We start from the raw sequence: 22,604 nt of genomic DNA on the forward strand, positions 1-22,604 counted from the left end.
ACGACATACCAGCAGCATCATTTAAAAAGGATGACAATCATGTGCTGTACTACTGTAGCCAACTGGCAATTTCTATGTTTTCATCTCAATACTGAAGCCTTTTTCTACTGCAAAAATATTTCCTCCAAGTTTAGTATCTGCATCAGGATAACCCAGGGAACATATACTTTTTTTTTTTTAAATTTTATTTATTTATTTGATGGAGAGAGAGAAAGAGCATGCAAGCGAGTGTGTGCACAGCAGACAGAGTAGCAGGAAGAGGGAGAGGACAAACAGGCTCCCCGCTGAGCGAGGAGCCTGACATGGGGCTCAATCCTAGAACCCTGGGATCATGACCTGTGCCGAAGGCAGTTGCTTAACAAAATGAGCCAACACATACTTTTCTGTTTGAGGATTTGTGACTTCCTATAGAAATCCATGTACTGATAGATGAAACTTACAGTACTCTTATAGCTCCACCTTAAATACATGAATACAGAAGCATCTGCTTGCATCATGATTTGCTTAATACTAAGCATGAATCTGAATATTCTAGAAATTGGCTCAACTCAAACATGTCAATAAATTGTTATAACAGCTTAAGAAATAAAAATACTAGTAAAAAAGATCATAGTTGAAATTTTTAGATACCGTCACTTTAGTCAAGTAGAACATGGATGAAAATCAATAAAGTACTACCAATTAAGAGGAAAAAAATCCAAAAATGAAGATGATCAGTTTTGATGTCCATGGTATCTTTGACTAACCTGTGAGGACAGTCTTTACAGATCTTCTGATCAGAATAGATGCCCTGGAAAGTATTCTTAAAAATTTGGTCCCTCCCCATTTTCTGTTGGAATAAAGGGACAGAATTTTAGTTTATGCCCCTAGAATTTATAGGTCGCTTACACAGAATTTTATTTAAGCCTAAGTTAAAGTGCAGATTTCAACTTAACAGCTAAAATACAGGGAGTCGTGTTGCTAGCTTAAGCTGGGATCAAATGGGACAAATGGAAGCCACTGGCCCGACTCTCAGAACAGCTTAAGCTGTTGGTGAAGGAAGAGGAGATGGCCAGTCCCTGCTGGTGACAAGAACAGTACTCAGTGGCAATTCTGAATCCTTCCCCCACACTGCCCGCAGTGACCACTGGGTTAGGAACGACTCTCCCTAACCTTTTCTTCCTTCTTATGGATAAAATGCTATATATTGCTAAATGATCTGAAAAAGGAAAGCAGTAACCTGGGTCTCCTGCTTCACTGGGAGGTGCCCTGTAACTAGGGAAGCTGGTCACACGTCGTGCTAGGTGGGGGCAGGAAGCTTTGGGATCACCCCCCCCCCCCCCGCCCTGACAACTCTAATCTGGCCCTCTGGCAGGTTCAGACTGCAGAGCACGGGCTGGTGGGTCCCCAGTGAGGGCAGCACGCCCGACGCCAGGCTACCTTGGGGCACCTGCAGTGGTCACTCCGGAGTATGGGTTAAGAGCTCCACACCTCACCAAGGGTTGGATGAATGAAAAAAAGAAGTCTAGTCTCTTTTGATGTTCAAACCCCACAAGAAAGGACTCACAGCTGTGGTATTAAAGATGACCAGATTCTGACTGGCCGATTTCACAGTAATGTCCATCCTGCCGCACCGCTCTCTTATTAGAGTCTGAGGGAGTCAGAGAGAAAGTGACATTTTTTTCCTACCTTGAGATATTCGTCCATCTGATCAATAAGACTAGTGAAGAATTCATATGCATCCTGCTGTTCTCTCACATAAAGTTCTTTGTTCCACATCTTGAAAATCTATGCAACAAGAATTAAATACATCATTAAAGGAAAAGTTAGCAATATCTGAACATGGTAGAACACAAATGTGAGAGAGCACTTGAGTGCTTCTAAAAACCAAGTTCCCTATTAGGGCAGTAGACACTTTCACTGAAGTGTGATAAGCTTGTGTTTGGCTACTTAGGCTTGCTCTTGGGCCCCGTGTTACTGTCACAAGTTTGTGAGGCCACACAGGGTGGGATCTGAGGCCATGGAACAGAGTTTCTGTCTTAGAACTATCCGAACCACAGAGGAAGATACCAGGTACTCCTCCTGTGAAACAGAGTAATGTCCTTCATTTAGGGCAATAGTGAAATCGGGATAATTTGAACAAATACTCCCAAAAGCCAAAATCAGAATCATGAAAAATATTCAAGATCATTAAGATCAGCAGACCCCTAAAATTATAAATGACTCTTTTTAATCTTCTCATCATTTGAAATCAAGCATCCATCTTAAGTAGAATGGTGTAGCCCATTCTTCTGTAGGTTCCTGGCAGTGGGATCAGTCTAGAACCAATAAAGACAGAAACAATTACCGCCAGATCCAAGGATCCAGTGTCTTGAAATCTAGAGTTAACTGGGTGACATACCTTCCAGAAGTTCTCAGGTACGTAATACTGCAGCTTGCTTTCCATCAGATGCCCAAAGAGAGACTGCACCTGGTAGAACACGCTGTCGTCTGGATTGTCCGTGTCATCATCCACTGAGAGTAATGACTACATAGAAAGGACAGAAACGACGAGCATGAGCCAGAGCTAGTTCACTGCTGCACAGGGCCCTGGGCAGATGTGCGTGTACTGCCCACACTGCTGTCACAACACTGTGTACGTCTGGATGTGGCTACAGCTCTGAGTAGGGTTAGCCTTAGTTACTTCTGAGTTGGTGGAATCATGGACAAGTCATTTCTCTGAGGCTGTGTTTGATCATGAAAAACTGGAACTAGCGATACCAGTATCTTTATGAAAGAAAAATGATCTACATAGAATATTCTCAAAACTACTAACTGCTATAGCACCAACTTCTGGTACAGACTGACTCTCGAACATGGTTTGAACCACACGGTTCCAGGTACACATGGATTTTTTTGGATACAGAACAGTACCATAAATGTATTTTCTCTTTCCTAGCTTACTTTATTGTAAGAATAGAGTATGTAATACACAGAACACACAGAATAGGAGTTAATTGTCCAGTCAACAGTAGGCTGTCAGTAGTTAAGTTCTAGGGGAGTAAAAAGTTACATGCAAACTTCTGACGGCACTGGGAGAGCGGAGCGTAAGTGCTCCTAACTCCTGCGTTCAAGGATCAACACAACTATTAGAAAGCATCAATGAGAGACCCTAATTTTTCTAAAATACTAAAAACATGAAGTAATTTTATGGAATAGAATTTGAGAGTAACCTCATTCAAAAATCCCACTTAGTCCAATCTATCTGCCAAATAGGCAACATACACCCTCAGCAAATTTATAAAGACATAACCACCAACATGCTGTCTACATGTATTTCAGAAGCTATGATAAAATCCCTAGTTACATCTAGCTTTAGTCAACTTTGTGATCTGTAAATCTGGGACAATTTTCAGGCCGTGTACACATTCTCTTTCATACCATACAGGAAAGAAGAGAGAAGTCACCTCAGGGAGTCCAGGCTGCATATATAGCTGCTGGAAGACTGCGTTCATGTAACACGTAGCACCGCCATTCCTCAGTCCCACAAAGCCGGAACTGGACCTGCTATCCACAGGTGGAAGGTACTAGGAAACAGAGGAAGGGAAACGGTAGACACAGAATGAGTGTATCTGCCACCAGCACATGTGCACCGGGGCTGTCTGAAAGGGAAAAAGAGAAACTCACAGACTCATCCATCCAGTGGGCTAGGAGTCAGGCTAACCCAACCTATGTTCTTGAAATATCTCTGCCGATGCAAATACAAATAAAAAATACTACTATCTCAAAGCTCCTTTTCCATTGATGAAGTACCTAACATACTGTTTATTTGTCTATCCATCTGGTAGTCATGCATTCCGTCACCTATCATTCAACAAAAACTCATGAAGAGGCTACTATGTGCCAGGCTCTCAGGAGGTATATGTGGTCCCTTATCCTAAGGAGCTCACAGTCTAGCAGGGTACACAGCCATCAATCAAGTAAATATATCTACTTACAAATTGAGGTAGTACTCTGCAAAAAAGAAACAGAACTCTATGAAGTATTTACTATGAAGAATCCTGGCCAGTCGGAATGGTCAAGGAAGGCTCATATTCCTTCCCCTCCTTTTTAAGAAAGTAACATTCTTCTACAGCATAACTTATAGTAAGCATACAATTAAATAAGTAATTATGCTTGCACTGCACTTAAAGATGCCTTATACTAACTCTGTTACAATGCTTTTCTGGTTAGAAATAATCTAGGAAAAGCAACTTGGATGAAGTTGAACATGGCACTTCTCCAAGTTGAAAAGGATACTGAATGCCATGTCAGCGGGATCTTGGTTCTAAGGCCATACCCAGAATCACCTAACCTACATAGCTCAAGTATCTGCATCCATGTAATAACCAACCGACAAAAGCCTGTAGATCTTTTGGACCTCAGGGAATTGTTAAATATGACATACCTTCCACTAACATTTGACATACATGTAGAGCAGGGTGATTTCTAAGATCTAATCAACACTACAATTTATTTGTAGCCCAAAGCAGAGATTTTAAAAAATCTACAAAATAAGAAAAGTGAGTTCATAATAGTGCTAAAAAATAAGTATTTATATGAGGCAAGTGCTTTTTTCATGCTGCTGATACAATCCCTTATGAGAAAAATAAAATTTCCATTTAAATCTATTAAACAAATAATGTAAAACTAAAAACATACTTATAAACTGAGTGTTTTAACACAAAAACAGTTTCTATTTTCCATGTTCACATTTCATTTTGCAAATGCTATCTTCTCTATCTGGTGCCCCTTCCTTTCCCTCCTTCCCCGTATGCTCCATAGTACTCAGCTCAGGCTTCCAAAGGGATAAGCCTGACTCTGCGATGTTCGAGGAGAAGGTGAAGGAAGCTCTACAAGTGTCCTCCCACTCCTGGTCTGGTACTCCAGTGCACCTGTGATGGGCTTCCCTCCTGCAGATCTCAACGAACACTAAACTGCTGCCCGGCTCTAGAGCCTTGTCCTGTATCCTTTCATTGCTGGAATGACCTTCCCACCTTGCTTCAGGTGGCTTGCGAGACATAAGAGTGCTCTCTCTCTCTTTTTTTTTTTTTTAAGAAGATTTGTTTATTTTTGGGAGAGAGCATGAGCAGAGAAGGGGAAGAGACAGTGGGGCAGGGGTGGGGGGTTATGATGGGGGGAGAGAAACAGACTCCTCGCTGAGTGGGGGAACCTGAAGGCAGGGCTCCATCTCACGCCTTTGAGACCACAACCTGAGCCAAAATTAAGAGTTGAGCGCTTAACCAACTGAGCGACCCAGGCTCCCCAGCTCTTAAAGATACCGCCACCTGGTGGTCAAGTGCCTCTCTGTTGGTAGAGCATTTGGGACATGAACTGTATCTTAAAATTCATCACATTATATTGAAATTACCTGACTATGGCTCTGTCTCCTCCATTATACACTGCCTCTCTTGAGGGCTGGAATCCTGTCTTCATTTAGGAGCTCCAAAGCCTAACACACCTATTAGTGCCTAGTAAGCCCAGTAACTCTTAGCTGAATGTTAATGAATGCAGACAGTGGCAGAGCCAATGTCTGAGTCAGTATTTCCAGTGTCGGGCACTGTGCCCCCCACCCCCAGCTACTCCACAAATGGGCTGAAGTGCTACTTCTTTCTGAAAGTGACTATCAGCTGACTTGAACATGTCTCCTCTTTAGTTAAGAAAAAGGGTACTGCTGAGAAATATAGTATGACAATGGTAATAAAGTAACTTTGTAGTTTCTAGTTGATTAGAGTAGGTGAACAAGACAGGTATATGAATAATACTTTCTCTGATTATAATAAAGCAAACGTAAGCTTTAAAGCTGTATGTTTAATTGATCATTCCAAAAACAAGACATGTGTCAAGGTCTAGAAAACTTACATCAAACTCCTTAGTAAGAGCAGGGTCGGGCTGATGATGCATAGAAAGCAGTTCTTTTGTGATAATCTGCAGATTTGAAGGTGAGCTATCAGCCAACATCACCAGGACTTCATAGGCTGCCAATCGGCTATTCACTGTACTACACCTGAAAACAGAAGACACCTGTCAATTCCAACAGTGAATAGTCTACTTAGACAGCTCATTAAACTAAATCAACATTTGAAACGAAAGTATTAGAGCTGCAGTTCCTCAAACAGGGCTAATCAGGTCCAATGGCAGAGCTCTAAGAACCCAGGGGGAAGTGCTTACTTAAAGGAAGAGGCCATGAATACAGGAAGGATGATTATGGCTGAGAGCTAAATATCTTCTTGGCCTGATAGAGTAGCAAAATCTCTTACTTAGGACTACACAGTATTTTTTTTTTTTTCAGAGTATTTTTATCTAAGGTTTGGATCAGCAAAAAAGGAGGACAAAGAGTCCAAAAATTTTATCAAAGACAACATGAGAGTAGCAAGAGCAATTTTTGTTATCACCCTGAAATTCAAATATTTAAATGGCAGAAAAAGAAGGCTATACAAATCAGAATAAATGCCCATAAATGCCTATATGCACCTGAAGACTTAAAAAAAAAAAAACCCCACAAAAACAAAACTCTTCAAGGACACGAATCTGCTTCATTTTGCTAAGAAAATGGAGGCAGAAATATGTGGTAGGCTAAATTAATTTTGTTTAACAATGATGATAAAAGGTAACTAGCAAGCATCCTGCAGGAAAACTAAAGGCTTCTGATGTTGTTCTCCTTTAGTAGACATTATTTTGGGGAAGGACAGTAACTTCTCAGTGTCACCTATGCCAACCTTGCCTTACTGAGATGATCACAGGTTAGGAAGGATACACAGAAAAGAGGACATCCAACCTCTGAGAGAAACACATATGCAGTGCAGTGTAGGAGGTGTGTTCATGGGCTGGGGAGTGAGGGCCACAGGGCTGGCTCTTAGATCAGCACTGTGCCATGCCCTGAGAACAGCGCCCAGGAGCTGGCACTGTCCTTGGCTTCTTTTTTGGACTTCTGGATTGCAAAGGACCAGTAAAGAACACATAGGAGGTACCGTACACACGGGCTAAATGTGAAAAATTTCTTTGGTCAGTGTTAGTAAGCATTACTCGTGAAGATACTTCTGTGTATTATAACTCTCTTTCTGGCTTTAGGGTTTAGGTGGGAAAGGGCGGGGAGTCATTGTGGTGAATGAGTAGCACTCAGTACACAGGAGAGGATGAGACAAAATGCCGCCTTTTCTACTCAAGGCACTGTGTATGATTAAAACAACCCAACTCCCTGCTGATGAAGGTGTTGCTTTTAATAAATATAAGGAAAAGGATTCATGAATAAAATTTCAATAAAACCACTGAAGAACCACTGAACTCTACCTCTGAAACTAAGAATACTCTATAGGTTATCTGAATTTAAATTAAAAAAAAAAAACCAAACTACTGAAGATTTATTTTCTCCATTCACTGAAAGCTGGAAAACTCCTGTATTTCTACTGCTTTCATAAGAGATTCCCATGGAGCTAGCACCAGATCTTCCAGAACAAGACTGGAGCAGGGGTCTTGAAGATGGGAGTCACAGCCCAAGAGACAGCCCAAGAGTGCTAATGAAGGTTTATGACCTGAAACAGATTTTGCTAGTAAAAAAACTCTACACAGAGAAATACTCACACATGGTAAGATACAGTTTAAGATTCCATGAAATACTGCTTATTGGGCCTTGCCCATTCCAATAACCACTAAGATTATATGGGAATGTTTTTCACTGGTTAAATACCAAATCCCCAGTTCCTTCAGGATTATTTAATTAACTCTGGTTTTCCTAAGAGCAAAGTAAGTTGGATTCAGAGGAAGGTCAGATGGCAGCATGAAGCAGCTTCCTCCTAGCTCTAGGAGCACCCAAGTAGGGTCAACATTACAAAAAGATCTTTCAAATTTCTACCCATAAAAGCGAATACAATATGGGATTCTAAAATTACCACAATAAATCACTAGCAGTTGTAATCATCAGGACATGGCGGATACACAGCAAATCACAGTTCATGCACTACAGCACCTACACATTCCTCCAAGAAGAAACTCTTGAGATTCTGAGCCTATTTACTTTTACTTTGGACATAATCCTTACCACCTCAGTTTCTCTTGGAATTTGTTACTGACCAAGTTAACCATATAATTTATTACTTCTTCTTCCAACTGGATGATAAGAATGGTTCCAGCATACACGGCTCAGCACCTATTATGTGCCAGACAGGTTTTATCCTAAGCCCCTTTACATGCATTTCTTTATATAGTGGATATTATCTTATTAACTACACACACTCACGAGATGGACGACAAATTCCAAATTAAGAAAATCTTTTTTGGACTAAAGTTTCGAATTAGAATTTTTACCAAAACTGAACACAACGTGCATTTTCCATACTTTGGATGAAAGTCCTGTTGACTGATGGCGGCACTGCCAGCTGGAGAATGACTATTTAAAATAATTCTAGAAGCTCGGAAAAGGAAGTCATCTAACAATGGTTTAATGAGTGATGAACCTGGAATAGAGCATAATATTCATGTTGAGGAGGAACACATTTTAATTCAAAGATCCTGTTTTTGTACTTTCATATCAGAGCAGCAAAGGCACCCAAGGCCACCCAATGGCAGGGCATTCAATTTTATTTGATGCTTAGTTTGTGAGCACTTACATAACACACGGCAAAGCTCTATGGGGCAGAGGGGTGGGAAGGGGCTGGAGGGCCGTGGCCAGGGAACAAGGATAGAGAAGCGAGGGTACCTTCCTCTAGGAGCTGATGGTGGAGTGAAAGAAGCCATGCTTTCACTTTAGAAACACAAATGCGAAGAACACCACAAGGCAGAACAGTTGGAGTGAACAATTAATTCTTACTCTGGGTGCGTGGAGGGGGGGCACGGAAGGGTTTCTGAAACTTAAAATCTTGCCTTCTTTGGGTAAAATGATGTGCCCTTCTCACCCTGGTTTAGAATCACTCTTTTCTATGTATCCCCAGTAGCCAAGAAGATTTTTATAGAGCTTAGTTTGTGTGGTAAAAGTAATAATTAATGTTTTGACTTATTTTCCGAATATAATTTATAATAATGAATATGCCCTCATAAATTATATGTGTGCCCCAGGACATTCATATGTACCCCACTATGCAGGGGGTGGTGATTGGGGCTGCCTTCCAGATGAGAATTACCCTTAAAATAAGTGAGACTTACAACAGGTAATATTTTATAAAGCACAAAATAGAAAAAAGAGAAAACCATACTTTGAATTAATTTTTACTTAGATATTAAGAAGTTACATGATCTGTTTTGAATACTATAAAATTCTCTACATGGTTTAATGATGCAGGTAAAACAAACCTTAAGTTTGTTAGCTACTAAAATCCCAGATAATCTCGTTTTACCTGAAGGGCCAGTCTTTTATGGAGCACGGAGCACCTATCTTATTTTCCTAATTACACACAATACTATGGCAATAACTAAGAAGCAGGGTATTCTATCACATGGGAAGATGAAGCAATAATTACCAAGCATTTCTTTTTCTGCCCCACAGAGTGAGAGAAGGGTCTTAATGAGCCGTAAGTGTCCTGCCAATAAGATGTTGTCCGCTTCACTGGTCTCACATTCAGCGGTGCGATTAGGTTCAAAGTTATCCAGCCAAGTGATCTCATCTTCGAGCATAGTCGCTGGGCTGATTCTTAACTGCTCCATTTCTGAAGCTTAGGGGGAAAAAAAAAAAGTCCATTTGAAGAAAGAAGGATTTCCCCCCAAGGAGTCCAAATCCTGAGTTACAGTAGCAAAGTCAAATCCCAACCTTCCATTTCCTCCATCAGAGACAGCGATCATTAACAAACAGTGGGCTGGAGCTGTTGCCCCAAGGATTGGGACAGCGCATGCGCACTCACTCTCTCAGTCCTAAACCAAACCTGTAGTGAGGGCCCCTCTGTGAAGGTCAGGAAGGGGCTAATTTCTTTTTTTTAATAATTAAATTTTTTTTTAACATATAATATATTATTTAGTTCCAGGTACAGGGTACAGGTCTGTGAATCGCCAGGTTTACACACCTCACAGCACTCACCGTAGCACATACCCTCCCCAATGTCGATAACCCCACCACCCTCTCCCTCCCCCCAGCAACCCTCAGTTTGTTTTGTGAGATTAAGAGTCTCTTATGGTTTGTCTCAGGAAGGGGACAATCTTGTTCTTTTTTTTTGGGGGGGGGGGACAATCTTGTTCTGAAGAAGCTCCTAGTCTGGAGGCAGGGTGTGTGTGTGTGTGTGCCAGCAAGTGTCCCTAGCGGAGGCAAGGATGAGGGTACAAGGAGAGCCAAGGCTCCCGCAGTGTCACCTAGGCCAAGGGAGTCCTGCAAAGGACTCAGCACAGCACAGTATTTCTGGACAGTGTACCAAACCCTGGAGAACCACTCTGCTCTGCTGTAGTAAGTTCTCTTACTCTCCTCTAAACAAGGAGTAAAGCCAGATTCTGTCCCAGAAGATGGGACTGGGGAGGAGAGAAAACGTGACTGCGCTCTCCTGAGTCACAACAGCCATGAGCGTAAGGTCCCACAGGATGATGTGAAGAGGAATACTTCAGGGTCAGTCAGAGTGGGACCAGCACGGGACAGGAGTCCACTTATACACAGTGGGCCCTCGGCTAACACCTAGACGGCAGGGATCTGGGTATGAAGTGCCTAGTGTAGGTACTGGCATATACAAATTACTCCCCAAATGACAACTACTGCTACTACTCCCACTCTGCACTCAACATTCCCACAAGGCACCCTGGATTCCCTCGTTTGTCAGTCAGTGACACAGGGAAGACCTATATGAAGTGCTCGTTCATGACTTCTGCAGTTGTATGTGTCACAGCCAATTCATGGTTCCAGCCCTCGACAGGCAAAGCACATCACACTCGCCAAGTCCAAGCCAGAGAGCAAACCTTGCTGGCTGCCACCCACCTTTCAACAGAAGCCTGGCTGAAAAATGTGGCACTCGGCTAGACGGTTAGATGTACATGTCACCCACCCAGCCTATGTGTCTAGAGGACAGGCAGGCACTCCGACTACATTATCCCTGTTTCACTGCACCACTCAGAGCATTGCCTTGGAGACCTATGTGGAGGCTTACAGTCACTATGTCTTCATGTGTCCGTGACAAAGACCTCTTCGCAAGCTTCCTTTCAGATTTAAGTGCCATCAAAAAGATCTGTTTCTTTTGAGAAACCATTCGGTTTTCTTCGAGGGTCCTGACAACAGCGAACATACGCTATTTCCTGTTTCCCTCTGTCTGCCAGCAACCTCAAGACCAAATTCTGACTGTGTGCGGCTTTAGCGCCCGCACACAGACACGGTGTTTCCGTGTAACTCCCCCAGTCTGGACATTCTTTCTCAATTAGTATTTCCAATGAATCCTTTGTCCATCCTGATTTTTATTTATTTCCTGGAAGCTGAAGCAAATCTTTTTATGTAGAGAATGGGGAATGAACTAATAAACTCTTGATGTGAACAACTAAAATTTACACAGATCACCCCAGCATACCTCTGCCTTATACATGAGTAAGCACAGATGATCAAAATCTAAACGCTCCATCACTAAAATTTCGAACAACACTTCAATCACCTAACACTAAATAATTAATGGACTTCTATTGTTAACAACATACCTCAACAGTGATTCCCTCTTTTCTTCAGTGATCAACCTTTAAAATGGTCAGAATTCACTATACTAGGGAGAAAAGTTCTTCCTAACAGTTCTGTATCGGTGTAATTAAAACGTGTCTTTGACAATTTTTAAAATCAACAAATCTTCTCAATACTTTAATGGCTGGGTATATGCTAGGAGAAGAGAACTGGTATATAGGTTTATGTGCAATTTTCAAGAAAATAAAATTCAATTTCAAACAAGTAAATATAACCTCATTTATACTGAAAATACATTAAGTCAGATATAGAAATGTCCATTTGGCTTTCTTTTCTACTCCCCCCTTTCCCCCACAAATCAAAGTCCTACATCTACTTACTTGTTAGATCATCTAATAATTGGCACCTTAGATCAAAATACTCCATACACTGAGATAACAGTCTAAAAAACAGATAAGATTTCAAGTATTAAAAAAGGTCAATTTTAAAATAAAAAGCATTTTCCTTTTAAGAACAGGTTCATAAAATAGTTGAACAATGGAATTTTCCTAAGCATAAAAAAACTATTTTACATCAATTCAACTTTAGTATCTTAGCAAGAAGCATACTAAAGATCCTGCTAATACAGATACACTAAAGAAGTAATAGTGTAAAAAGAAGAAACTTACTAAATCTCCCATTTTGTAATGATGTACGGACTGACTGCATACATCAACTAGATCACATTCACTCATTCATTCAAATACCAACCAGTATTTACTATGCACTTACTACATGCCTGGAACTGTTTTAGAGGAACAGTTGAAAAGGAACAAGAGACAAAGAAATTTAAAAAATACATGTGTTAACTGGTGATACTAAGAAGAAAAATAAAGTGGAGCAAGAGGAGAGAAAGGTAAATTCTTTTATCTAGGATGATCAGTTAAGCTTTTCTGCAATTAAAGTAGCAAAGGGCACAAAATTTCAAGTCAAGGCACCTTGGTTTTATTCCTGGCTCCATCACTTATAGTTGGGTGTCTAGGGCCAATTTCTTTGGTTTCTAATTTCTAAAATGCTTATTAGAGTGTTAGAAATAAACACACACACATGTACATGCACATCCATAAAGGGCTTAAAAATATACTACCGAGAAGAATAGAGAATGAACCAAGAATTATGATTGTTAAGGAGATAATATAACTGATAAACTCATTTGTCCTTTGTGACATAAATGATAAACAAATGCAACGAACTTAGCATGCTTCATGGCACACAATCAGACCACAGTAATGCCAGTATTGTCATCACTAATATGGAAGAAATGTGTCAAACCTGGGCATTCAAGTAAGCTGTGAAACACATTTTTCAAATTATAAAAAAAATTGAAGATTTAATTCTATGTGAAGTTAAATGTTCTACATCCAAGAGATTGTTTCAAAATGTTAAAAACTCATCCAATGCTTTCTTTCTTTTCCTGAGTTTCGAGAAATTTACCAGAAAATCAAACCCTTAACATTTAGTTATATTAAATAATTGGAGTCTACAAAAAGTATTAAGTGCAATAGTTTGCTTCCTAAAAAATGGCTTACACAGAAGTACAATTCTAATTGTGCAGCATGATCCCGTGTAGGGAAAACCCCAGAGTCCACACAAAATAATTCAAAACTAATCCGCAAATACGGCAAAGTTGCATGATACCCAATTGGGACATGAAAATCAGTTTTGCTCCCATACACCTACAAACAATATGAAAAAGTAAGAAAACAATTCCATTTACAATAGTATCAATTAGAGTAAAGTACTTAGGCGTCCACTTAACGAAGGAAGCAAAAGACTCACACAGTGAGGACAAACAACGCTGAAAGAAAACCAGGACGGAATACCACACTTAGAGCAAGAAAGTTGTGTGGTGCTGGTGTAAAGACACACAGATCGATGGAACAGAAATGAACAGCCGGGACACCTGGGTGGCTCAGTGGGTTAAGCTGCTGCCTTCGGCTCAGGTCATGATCTCAGGGTCCTGGGATCGAGTCCCGCATGGGGCTCTCTGCTCAGCAGAGAGCCTGCTTCCTCCTCTCTCTCTCTGCCTGCCTCTCTGCCTACTTGTGATCTCTCTCTGTCAAATAAATAAATAAAATCTTTAAAAAAAAAAAAAAAAAGAAAAAAAAAGAAATGAACAGCCAATCAATCAGCAAGCAAGCAAGGAGTTTTCACCAGAGTTGTCAAAAGCATTCAATGGGGAAAACGGTGCCGGAACAACTGGATTATCCACACGGAAAAGACTGAGGCTGGACTCTTACTTTCTGTTACACAAAAAACTTAACTCGAATGGATCAAACACATACATGCAAGAGGGAAAACTATAAAAAAGATAGAATATATAGCAGGAAAACTTCATGACATTAGATTACGCAATGATTTAAGATATGATGCCAAGAGCACAGGCAACAAAAGAAAGAACAGACAAAGGAAGTATTTTTCAGTCTTGGTTAGAGATGGAACCATGACACAGATGAACCTGGAAAGGGTAGAATGGGGGAGGGGGAGTGAATAGGGAGTTAAAGTTTAGTGGGTACAGGGCTTCAGTCTGGGATGAAAAAGTTCTAGGAATGGGTAGTGGGGAAAGCTGCCCAATAATGTGTACTGTGTATGTACTTAATGTCACTGGTCTCTAGACCTAAAAATGAGTAAAACAATCAATTTTATGTAAATTTTGTTGCAGTCAAAAAAAATTCTAGCAAATCTAAAAAAAAAAAAAAACACCACTTGTTTTCGAACTGTCTCTTCATGTCCTTTGTCCATTTTTCAGTTGGTTGTTGGCTCATTTATTTAGTGATTTCTAAGAGCTTCTTATATATGTTATCAAATGAGTTTCTTGTCTGTCTCATTACAAATCTATTCAGCCAGCCTGTGAACTGACTTTTGACTTCATGGTATTTTTTTCCCCCACACAGAATAATTTAATTTTTGTGGAGTTGAATTTATTAGCCTTTTATTTCATGACTTAACAGGTCTGGAGTTTCAGTTCAGGATGATGAGAAGTTCTGGAGGTGGATGGTAGCCATGGTTGCATAAGAATGAGAATATACTTAACACCACTGAATTTATGCTTAAATGCTTACGTATGCTTAAACAGACCAAGTTTGGATACAAACTTGGGGCTTTGGATACTTATCCAAATGTAGGAGGCTGGGGTAGCTCTAACATTTCTTCCCTTGCAAAATTCTCATTTGTAAAATATATACACAAGAAAAGCAAATACTGGTTTCACACATCTCAGTGGTACCTTTCATGTCCTATGACAAGGTTTCTCTGGTGAAGCGAAGTTGGAGAAAGTGGAGGGCGGTGTGAGATCTCCTCCCTCGTATCCTGGGCCCAGACTGGGGCAGCCTGGCATGCAGGCTAGCCCACAGAGATACAGCAGGGTGGGCAGAATGGACTTATCCAAGCCCTTCCATCAGCCTGGACCACAGCTTCCCTCCATGCCCAGGTACTTGTAAAACCAAGGGAAAGAGCTAGAAGGACACCCCAGCTTCATCTAGATAGGGAGCTCGGAAGTATGCTGATCTGAGTGACAAACTCAAAGACATGAGCGGTATGACCTTCATCAAGTGATGGGGCTCCCATAATTTCAGCCTCTCACCACTCAAGTGAGCTCTTCTTTCTCTTGCGGGTGATGGACCACGTCAGGTGGAGGTGGGAGGTGGAAGTGATTCAAGGGGAAGGAAGTCTGGCAGTATAGTGTTTCCTCTAACTCTCCTGTCCTGAGTGGAAATAATAAGAACTAAAAAGCCCTTGTTTGGGACACAAATGTTACAGGAGGAAAGGAGAAAATCTTCTGTCATCTCAACAATGACTTCAGGGGAGTGGCACACAAATCATTATTCTCTTTCAGTTTAACAGGAACTTTAATCTAGATTCCATACCTCTGATTGACTCCTCTCATAATACTAGTTGGGGACCAGAGAGGTAGCTGAGCCGTGAGAATCACACCTAGGAGAAACTGGTTTGGCTTCTGTACATCTGGGTGAGCTGAAGTATCTGTCTGACTAAGAGTGTACAGCTGATCACAGGCAGCACGGCGAATCTGAAATTACATCATCAGTGGTGAAGGACACACAGTCAACACTTTGACACTGCTTACAAAGTGATTTTCCTCTAAAGTCCACACTCTGAGGGAGGCTATCAGGAAGAGAATGTTTTCATCACTGATGGTAACGTTTACATTGAATAAACTAGGCCTGATTAAAAAGAAGCGTGCTCAGAGAACTGATCCCCCAAATGATTCCAGTCTCCTACTCAAAAGTTTCATAATTTAATTTAATATAAATGAAAATAAGAAAAAACTCTTCAGGTATTTCATAATTAATTTTCAAGGTCGAATAAGAAAATAAGAATTATAAAATCTAGTGGGAATTCACGGCCTGAAGCTGGTCTCTCTGGATTTGACAATGTTGACAATGGTGACACTGAACGCCAGGCTACGGGTGCACACCAGCTGTAACACTGCTTGTTGTAAACAAACACAAGTTAGTCTTAGTACTCTCTCAACTTTTGGTGGAATACAGAACAGAAAGGAGGACAGAGTGTCCAAATGGTCACTTTGCTCTCGGAGCGCTTTGTAGGACTCCCAAGAGGACCAGATGCCATGCCTTCTGCCCTGTGCACAGCGTTGCAGGTGTATGGAGGGCCGTGGACAGAAAAGGACCAAGGGGACGTTTTTTGTAATGTACAAAAATCCTTACCTCAGCACTTGGTGATCCAAGCAGGATATCAATGATAAAATCAGCAACACAGGGCAAGTTATAGAAGGATGCTAGTGAGAAGAATAAAGAGAATTGGGGGCGGGAGGGGGGAACCAAGTTAGAAAATGCATTTTCAAAATTTCAGAAATTCTGAATACTTTCTTAAGCTTAACTATAACAGAAATTCAACTCTTCTACTTGGAAATGAATTCAGTACTTTCCACAACTGCCTCCACATCTCTGAGTTTCCCCATTGAGAACCTCAGGTGTCCAAGAACAGGACCATGTCTCGGTCACCTCTCTGCCCCCACATTTTAGCACAGCGCCTTGTACACACCAGTTGTCGAACAGTATGTCTTGCCTTGATGAACTATCAATATTCTACAATGAAAGTATAAATGATAAACAGCTTGAAGAGAAGTTGTAATTATTTCATCTTGACTTGAAAATATCTCTAAAACTAAACAATTATGGGAAAATTGAACTATGGTTCAACTATGGCATTTGTTCTAAGCATTTCGTAATGACTTGTACTTCTTATATGTGTCTTCAAAGCACTCTTGCTCCAAGTAAGTAATTTTGGACACTACATTACTGTCCTACAAATGTCCAACTTTTTCCAGAGCTACCTTATCTTATATGACGAGTTTGGTTATTACACGAAACACAGTAACAGTCAACAATTTGATGTAACAGGTCATCTGAATCAGTAATAACAGGGAAGAACAGGGCTTTCAGAAGTGGAACTGTTAAGACTTCATTCCTGAATAAATATTTATTGAGGACCTGCTATACACTGGGCAGTGTTTGGGTGTGAGAGATTCGGTGGGGAACAAAATGGACAAAAGTCTCTGTCTTTATAGGGCTTACAATCTAGGTGGGGAGGGATGAGGACAATAAACACGATAAATAAATTATGCGAGGCATGGGGTTCAGGTAGTGCTGGGAGGACAGGAGGATTGTGGTCAGAGAATGTCTCACCAAGAGGTTGAGATTAAGCACACCTGTGGGAAATGAGGCAGAGAGAGCCATGTGGAAAGATGGGGAAGAACATACCAGGAGGAGAGAACAGCCAGTGTGAAGGCCCTGAGGCAGGAATGTACCCGGAGTGATGAGGAACAGGTAGGAAGCCAGGGAGGTCGAAGCACAGTGAGTGAGGAGGAGAGCAGGAGAAGGTGATGGTCCCGAAAGGGTGGACTCTGTCTGGCCTTAGTAAAGATTTGGCTTTTACTCAGTGGGAACTGAGAAGCTGCTGCCGGGTTTTAAACAGAGGAGTGATACAATCTGACTTACATTTCAGAACATCCCCTCTGGTTACTGTGTGGAGAATAAACTGCAAGGGTAGAAGCAGGGGATCTGTTCGGGTGCTACGGGTATAACCTGAGCGAGGGAGGATGCCAGAGCAGGGGAGGGTAACAGTGAAGGTACCAGAGGGCGGAATCTGACGTGGCTAGAAGGAGAATGTGCTGACAGAAGTGGGTGTGAAAAAGGAATCAAGGAGGACTCAAGGATTTGGGCCAGAGCAATCAGAAGAATGAAACTTCTTTACTTTAGCTGAGAAAACATGTGTGGTATGGGCCAGCTAGGTAGCTGGGCTGTGGACCCATCGTCAAGCCTGCAATGTCTTCTTGAGAGCCAAGTGGAAGGGTCAGGGTGGTGGGTGAGGATGAGATCATGGGGAGAAGGGATGTAGACAGAGAAGAGACAGTGACCAGGGGCTGGACCCTGGGGTGTTCTAATGTTGAAGTGCAATTAGTAACAGTCGCAGTTTTTGCCAAAGCCCACAGATGAAGATAAAAGGGAAAGTCTGCAGTTCTGTAACTTTGAATGCTAGAGTCATCACCAGTTTAGGTATGGATACAGAATTCTAATTCTGCAGTTTATAACCTATATAAATCTGGGTTGTCTTCATTCCCCAACTAGACAGTAAGCTCCTAGAGAGCAGATATACTGCCCGTTTAATACCTAACCATGGAACCCTGTATACAGAAGGTGCTCAATAAATACTTGTTCAGAATTTAGCCACTCCTCCTACCTAGTCTACCTGCCAGCTTTCCCCCCTTTCCATTTCTATTACTGTGACCTTTTTTACGACGGAATGTACGTAATTCTCAACAGAAACCTGGCCTTTCCCCGAAAGAGATGAAGGGCAAACAAGTCTCCCTACCCAGTTGCTGGCTCCGAAGCTGCAGGCACGTAACAAGAAGAGACAGAGCCTCCCCAGCAATCAGCGAGTCTTTGGTGGACACAGACTGTTGTCGCACACAGATGCCCGCGTGCAGGGCTGCCGGGTCTCCTTCACTCCCAGAGCTGCAGTTGCTTCCTGGGAACAGGAAAGCAGAAGGTTACTGCGGACCCCACCAGACCCTCATGGTATCATAATATCCTTTTCATGTGTTCCAGAATCCTCAAGAGAAAGTAAAGAGTGCAAGGAGACATTCTGGTCTAAGAAATGAGAGACCATCACTTTATGTGGCTGCAGTTGCTTTAAACCACATTCGGAGGCACTCACAGTGAACTTAGAACGCAAGACTCAGTTGAGGTGACAGAAGTTAGAACAGCGCAGCCTGGTAGGCATGCGCCTTCCTGAGATGTTAGAAATGTTCCTCATCTTTACCTCACTGGGTCATTCATATGTAGAAATCCTAAAAAGCCTGCATGTTTAACATTTCTGCATTTCACTCCATGAATGTCATACATTTTTAAAACTTTTTCTGAGGTAAAAATACATATATAAATTGAAGAGGGAAACCAATTTATAAAAGCCTTACAGAAAATAATTGGCCAAACCAAGCAAATGACTTCTCCAGGTAGGAATTCCAGATGAATTTTATTATGGCCCCAATTATTGGCCTCATGGCACTTTTACAACACTCAGCAAGCTAAAAACTCTGCTGATCTGGTTTCCCCACTTCCCCTGCGCTTATCAATGCTTTTCCCGGAAAGTCTGACCTACGTACAGTAATGTGCATGGGTCTCAGGTGCACAGTTTGATGGGTTTCTACTCACGCTCAAAAGCAAGAGAAAAGGCTTCCTCCTTTTTGTGACTCCCAACAGCCTATGCATAGGTAACTCACGCAGCTTATTTCCTGCCTGATGATCTTATGACTTTATCCTTTTAAATCAGTACCTGAACTGCTGAGTCGGCTTCGGATTCCAGCAGGAAACAGAGAATTACTTTCTTTAATTGGTTGGCTGCTCCCAACCAGGTCCAGTCGTCCCGCAGCAGCAGCCCACGACAACCTCATGAAACAAGCCACAGTAGACGTGAAGTCACTCACTTCCATTGTCTAAACAAGGGCGGGAAGATTGTTATGAGAAAAGGAAGCACCTGAACACATTCCTCCTGCTGACTTCCATCCCCTTCTTACTGGTCTCAGTTTTGTGAGACTCCTTCTCCTCCACGATCATCCAGGACAGCCTTTCCCATGCTTCTAGACTGTTCAAAGACTTTCAGTACTTTTGCTATCTGTTCCCAAGAGCCTGACCTCCACGCTCAGGCATTAGGATACCTGTCTCTCATTTGTTTTTTTATGGTTCCTCCTCTTCCACACTGTACGTTCTGGGCCACGTGAACGACCCTGTGACCCTCCCTACAGGCTGTGTTCTCTCTAGATTTGCTCACACCTGCACTCTTGAGGGAACAACTCTCCATGCTTCTCTGTCACCTCATCTAGCTCTAAGGCCTGGTGCAAATGCCACCTCCTAGGTAAAATCGCCCACGACAGCCAAAGATGAAGGCAACTGTTCCACTTCCCCTGAAGGCCTACGAATGTTCTGGCCTTATAGCTCTCCTATAATGCCGATACTTCCCACCTTGAATTACAGTGATTTCTGCCTTGCTGGTCTCTCTCTGGCTCATTGTAGGTTCTGTGAAGGCTACATTCATGTCAAGAAATTTTGTGTGTGCACAGCCCCTCCCTATAACAGGAGGGACTTCTCCTCTCTTGAACACACAAGTCACTTACTTGTATTGCAACTCGTGCAGCAGGGATAATTTCCTCGACCCTAATGGAAGACCTGTCAGACACGGACAGCTGTCGGTAGGATGACTTTTCTGGGGTACCACATAAGGACATCTGCCTACTTGTCTGCCGGCTGACGTTTCGGAACGGGCGAGAAGAAAGTGCTTCTATGCCATCTTTGGTGAGGTCCTCATCTAATAACGTGGGCATTGTTTGTCCCACAAGTAAAAACCTGCAAAGGAGACAAAAAGCTGGACTTATCTGAGGTCATTTCACGCTACTCAATATGAGCGTTTGGGAAGAGAAATAAAGGGCAGGACTGCCTTGTGAGACTAAGATGTTGTATTTACGTACCTGGCAAGTTGTAGACAGATGGAGTAAACTCCCTGCCTGGTCTCATAGTCCACCTCCGATGGGATGGAATCCCTCTGCATGACATTTACAACCAAGCTGAAAAGAAAAGAAAAAGGCAGGATATTAAATAAAGATTTCATTTCTTTCATATGAATTTTTTTGTAACTAATTTAATTGTTCATGTAAATGTTATCATTTACTTAAAATTTCTGGAAGAGCCTTATATATGCACAAACCTTACATGTTTCTACCGTAACAATTTCCTATGATACCCGTAACTCTTGGTCTACGTAGAGTCAGAGTCCTTGCTTAGCCAAAAGATAGAGTGTTTGGATTGTCCCCCTTCTCACTCACTGGTGTGAGTTCACGGATTCTCCACTATCTCATTACCAGAAGAACTACCAATTAGAAAGCATTATCTAGATTTGGTATATTCAGTAAAGCTTATTTTCACATCCACTACCACCTCTCTTATTAAAAAAGCTTCCTAACTGTTCTTCTTGCTCCCAACTCTGACCTCTCCACCCCCAAAATCTATTCTCAAAAGATCAATCAGAATGATCCTTTTAAAATATTCAGTCAGATCACAGAGCTCCTCCTCTGCACAAACCATCCAATGGCTTCCTATTTCCTAGAGAGAAGAAAAGGCAGAGTCTTGCCAGAAACCTGAAACCTGTTAAGACCAATAAGCTGACACGTCTGGTATGCCTGGAACCTCACATCCCCCTGCTCTGCCTCCCTCCCACTATCCCAGCCGCATGGGCCTGCTGGTCACTGAAGGCACTGGGTCTGTCTGTCTTGCACCAGGGCACAATGGCTGTTCCTCTGGATGGCTTTCCCCCAGGGATCCCCAAGTCTCCCTTCCTCACCTCCTTCAGGTCTTTGTAAAAATGTCACCCCATCAGTGAAACTTTCCCTGATCACCCTACTGAAAATCACCACGCTGTCCACTCCCTTGTCTTATTTTTCTCTATATCACCTGCTGGCATATGCTTTTACCTTTACCTCTTTACTGCTTCTCTCCCCTCCACACAGTACGCTTCACAAGCATGTGGAGTTCTTTCTGATCTGTTCGCTGCTCTGTTCTTAGTGCTCAGAACACTGCCTGGCATGCAGATTAACTGACACTAAGCCAGCAGTAAGATGGCTTTATTCCAGAGCTCTGTGATTGGGAGTATCGGAAATGAGTTTTCACTGAGAATACCTCTGCGATTCTGAAAATGAAATCAAGCTCCGGGCAGAAGGCCTTCCACCCGCTTGGGGCTTCTTTCAGCCACGCTCCCTTTATCTCTTCGGGTCTTGGCCCAGCCTCTTCCCGCCAGGCCTCCCACGGGAATTCCTGCAACTGTCCTCCAGCCTTCCCTCCTTCCTTGCCCGAGGAAATGCAGGCCTGCTTCTTTCCAGGGCAGGAGAACTTGGCCCTACGACTATCCCTTTTCCTTTGATCTTTCTTTTAGGCAGCTGCAAAGACTACCTAGACTTCCCTAAGGTAAAAGCAAAACAGAAAAGCAATCTTTCCCCTCAGCTGTTCTCCTCTTCTAGTCACCGTCACCCCTGCCCTGTGTCCCACGTCTCTGACACCACTCTCTGCTCCTCACTTCATGTGCCTCAACTGCGTTCATCTCTCTCCATGTCCCATGTCTTCCGTCCCCCTCCAATGTGGAGTGAATGTTTACCGTTCCCTCCCTCTCCTATGCAAGGAATTACAGGGTTGTTGATACATTTGCTCCCCTATTTCTAGTCATAAAAAGACTTGCCTACGTTACGTTATGAATCTCGGGTACTGCTGCCCAACATTCACCACTGACACTCTTCTCAATGCCACTGCATGGCTCTCCCTGCCTTCTTCTCTCCCACTTTTTTTATTCATCGTCTCCACGGCAGCCAAAGTGATTGTGCCAAGCAACTCCTGGCTTTGAAGCCTCCTTTTTCCCATGGTCTATACACGAATGTTGAAATTCCTCAAGGTGACCCTTCCTACATACTTCTCTCCTTCATCCT

General features: G+C 42.3%; 1 protein-coding gene across 3 annotated transcripts in view; it reads right to left on the reverse strand.

Moving 5' to 3' along the window:
* USP24 (ubiquitin specific peptidase 24) overlaps positions 1 to 22,604 on the reverse strand; it is a 138,280-nt gene that overhangs the window by 33,129 nt on the left and 82,547 nt on the right. For all 3 annotated transcript variants that reach the window (XM_082688546.1, XM_082688545.1, XM_082688544.1), the window contains exons 33-46: positions 20,604 to 20,699; positions 20,253 to 20,481; positions 19,415 to 19,574; positions 18,452 to 18,607; positions 16,285 to 16,355; positions 15,466 to 15,626; positions 11,941 to 12,002; positions 9,450 to 9,641; positions 8,333 to 8,450; positions 5,860 to 6,004; positions 3,426 to 3,545; positions 2,381 to 2,506; positions 1,669 to 1,767; positions 747 to 829 (exon numbers count right to left, since the gene is read on the reverse strand). In XM_082688546.1, coding sequence (XP_082544672.1) covers positions 747 to 829; positions 1,669 to 1,767; positions 2,381 to 2,506; positions 3,426 to 3,545; positions 5,860 to 6,004; positions 8,333 to 8,450; positions 9,450 to 9,641; positions 11,941 to 12,002; positions 15,466 to 15,626; positions 16,285 to 16,355; positions 18,452 to 18,607; positions 19,415 to 19,574; positions 20,253 to 20,481; positions 20,604 to 20,699 — 1,818 coding nt within the window. The remainder of the gene's footprint in view (positions 1 to 746; positions 830 to 1,668; positions 1,768 to 2,380; positions 2,507 to 3,425; positions 3,546 to 5,859; positions 6,005 to 8,332; positions 8,451 to 9,449; positions 9,642 to 11,940; positions 12,003 to 15,465; positions 15,627 to 16,284; positions 16,356 to 18,451; positions 18,608 to 19,414; positions 19,575 to 20,252; positions 20,482 to 20,603; positions 20,700 to 22,604) is intronic.

The sequence above is a fragment of the Mustela nivalis genome (assembly GCF_964662115.1).
Source record: "Mustela nivalis genome assembly, chromosome: 10".
NCBI lineage: Eukaryota > Metazoa > Chordata > Mammalia > Carnivora > Mustelidae > Mustela > Mustela nivalis.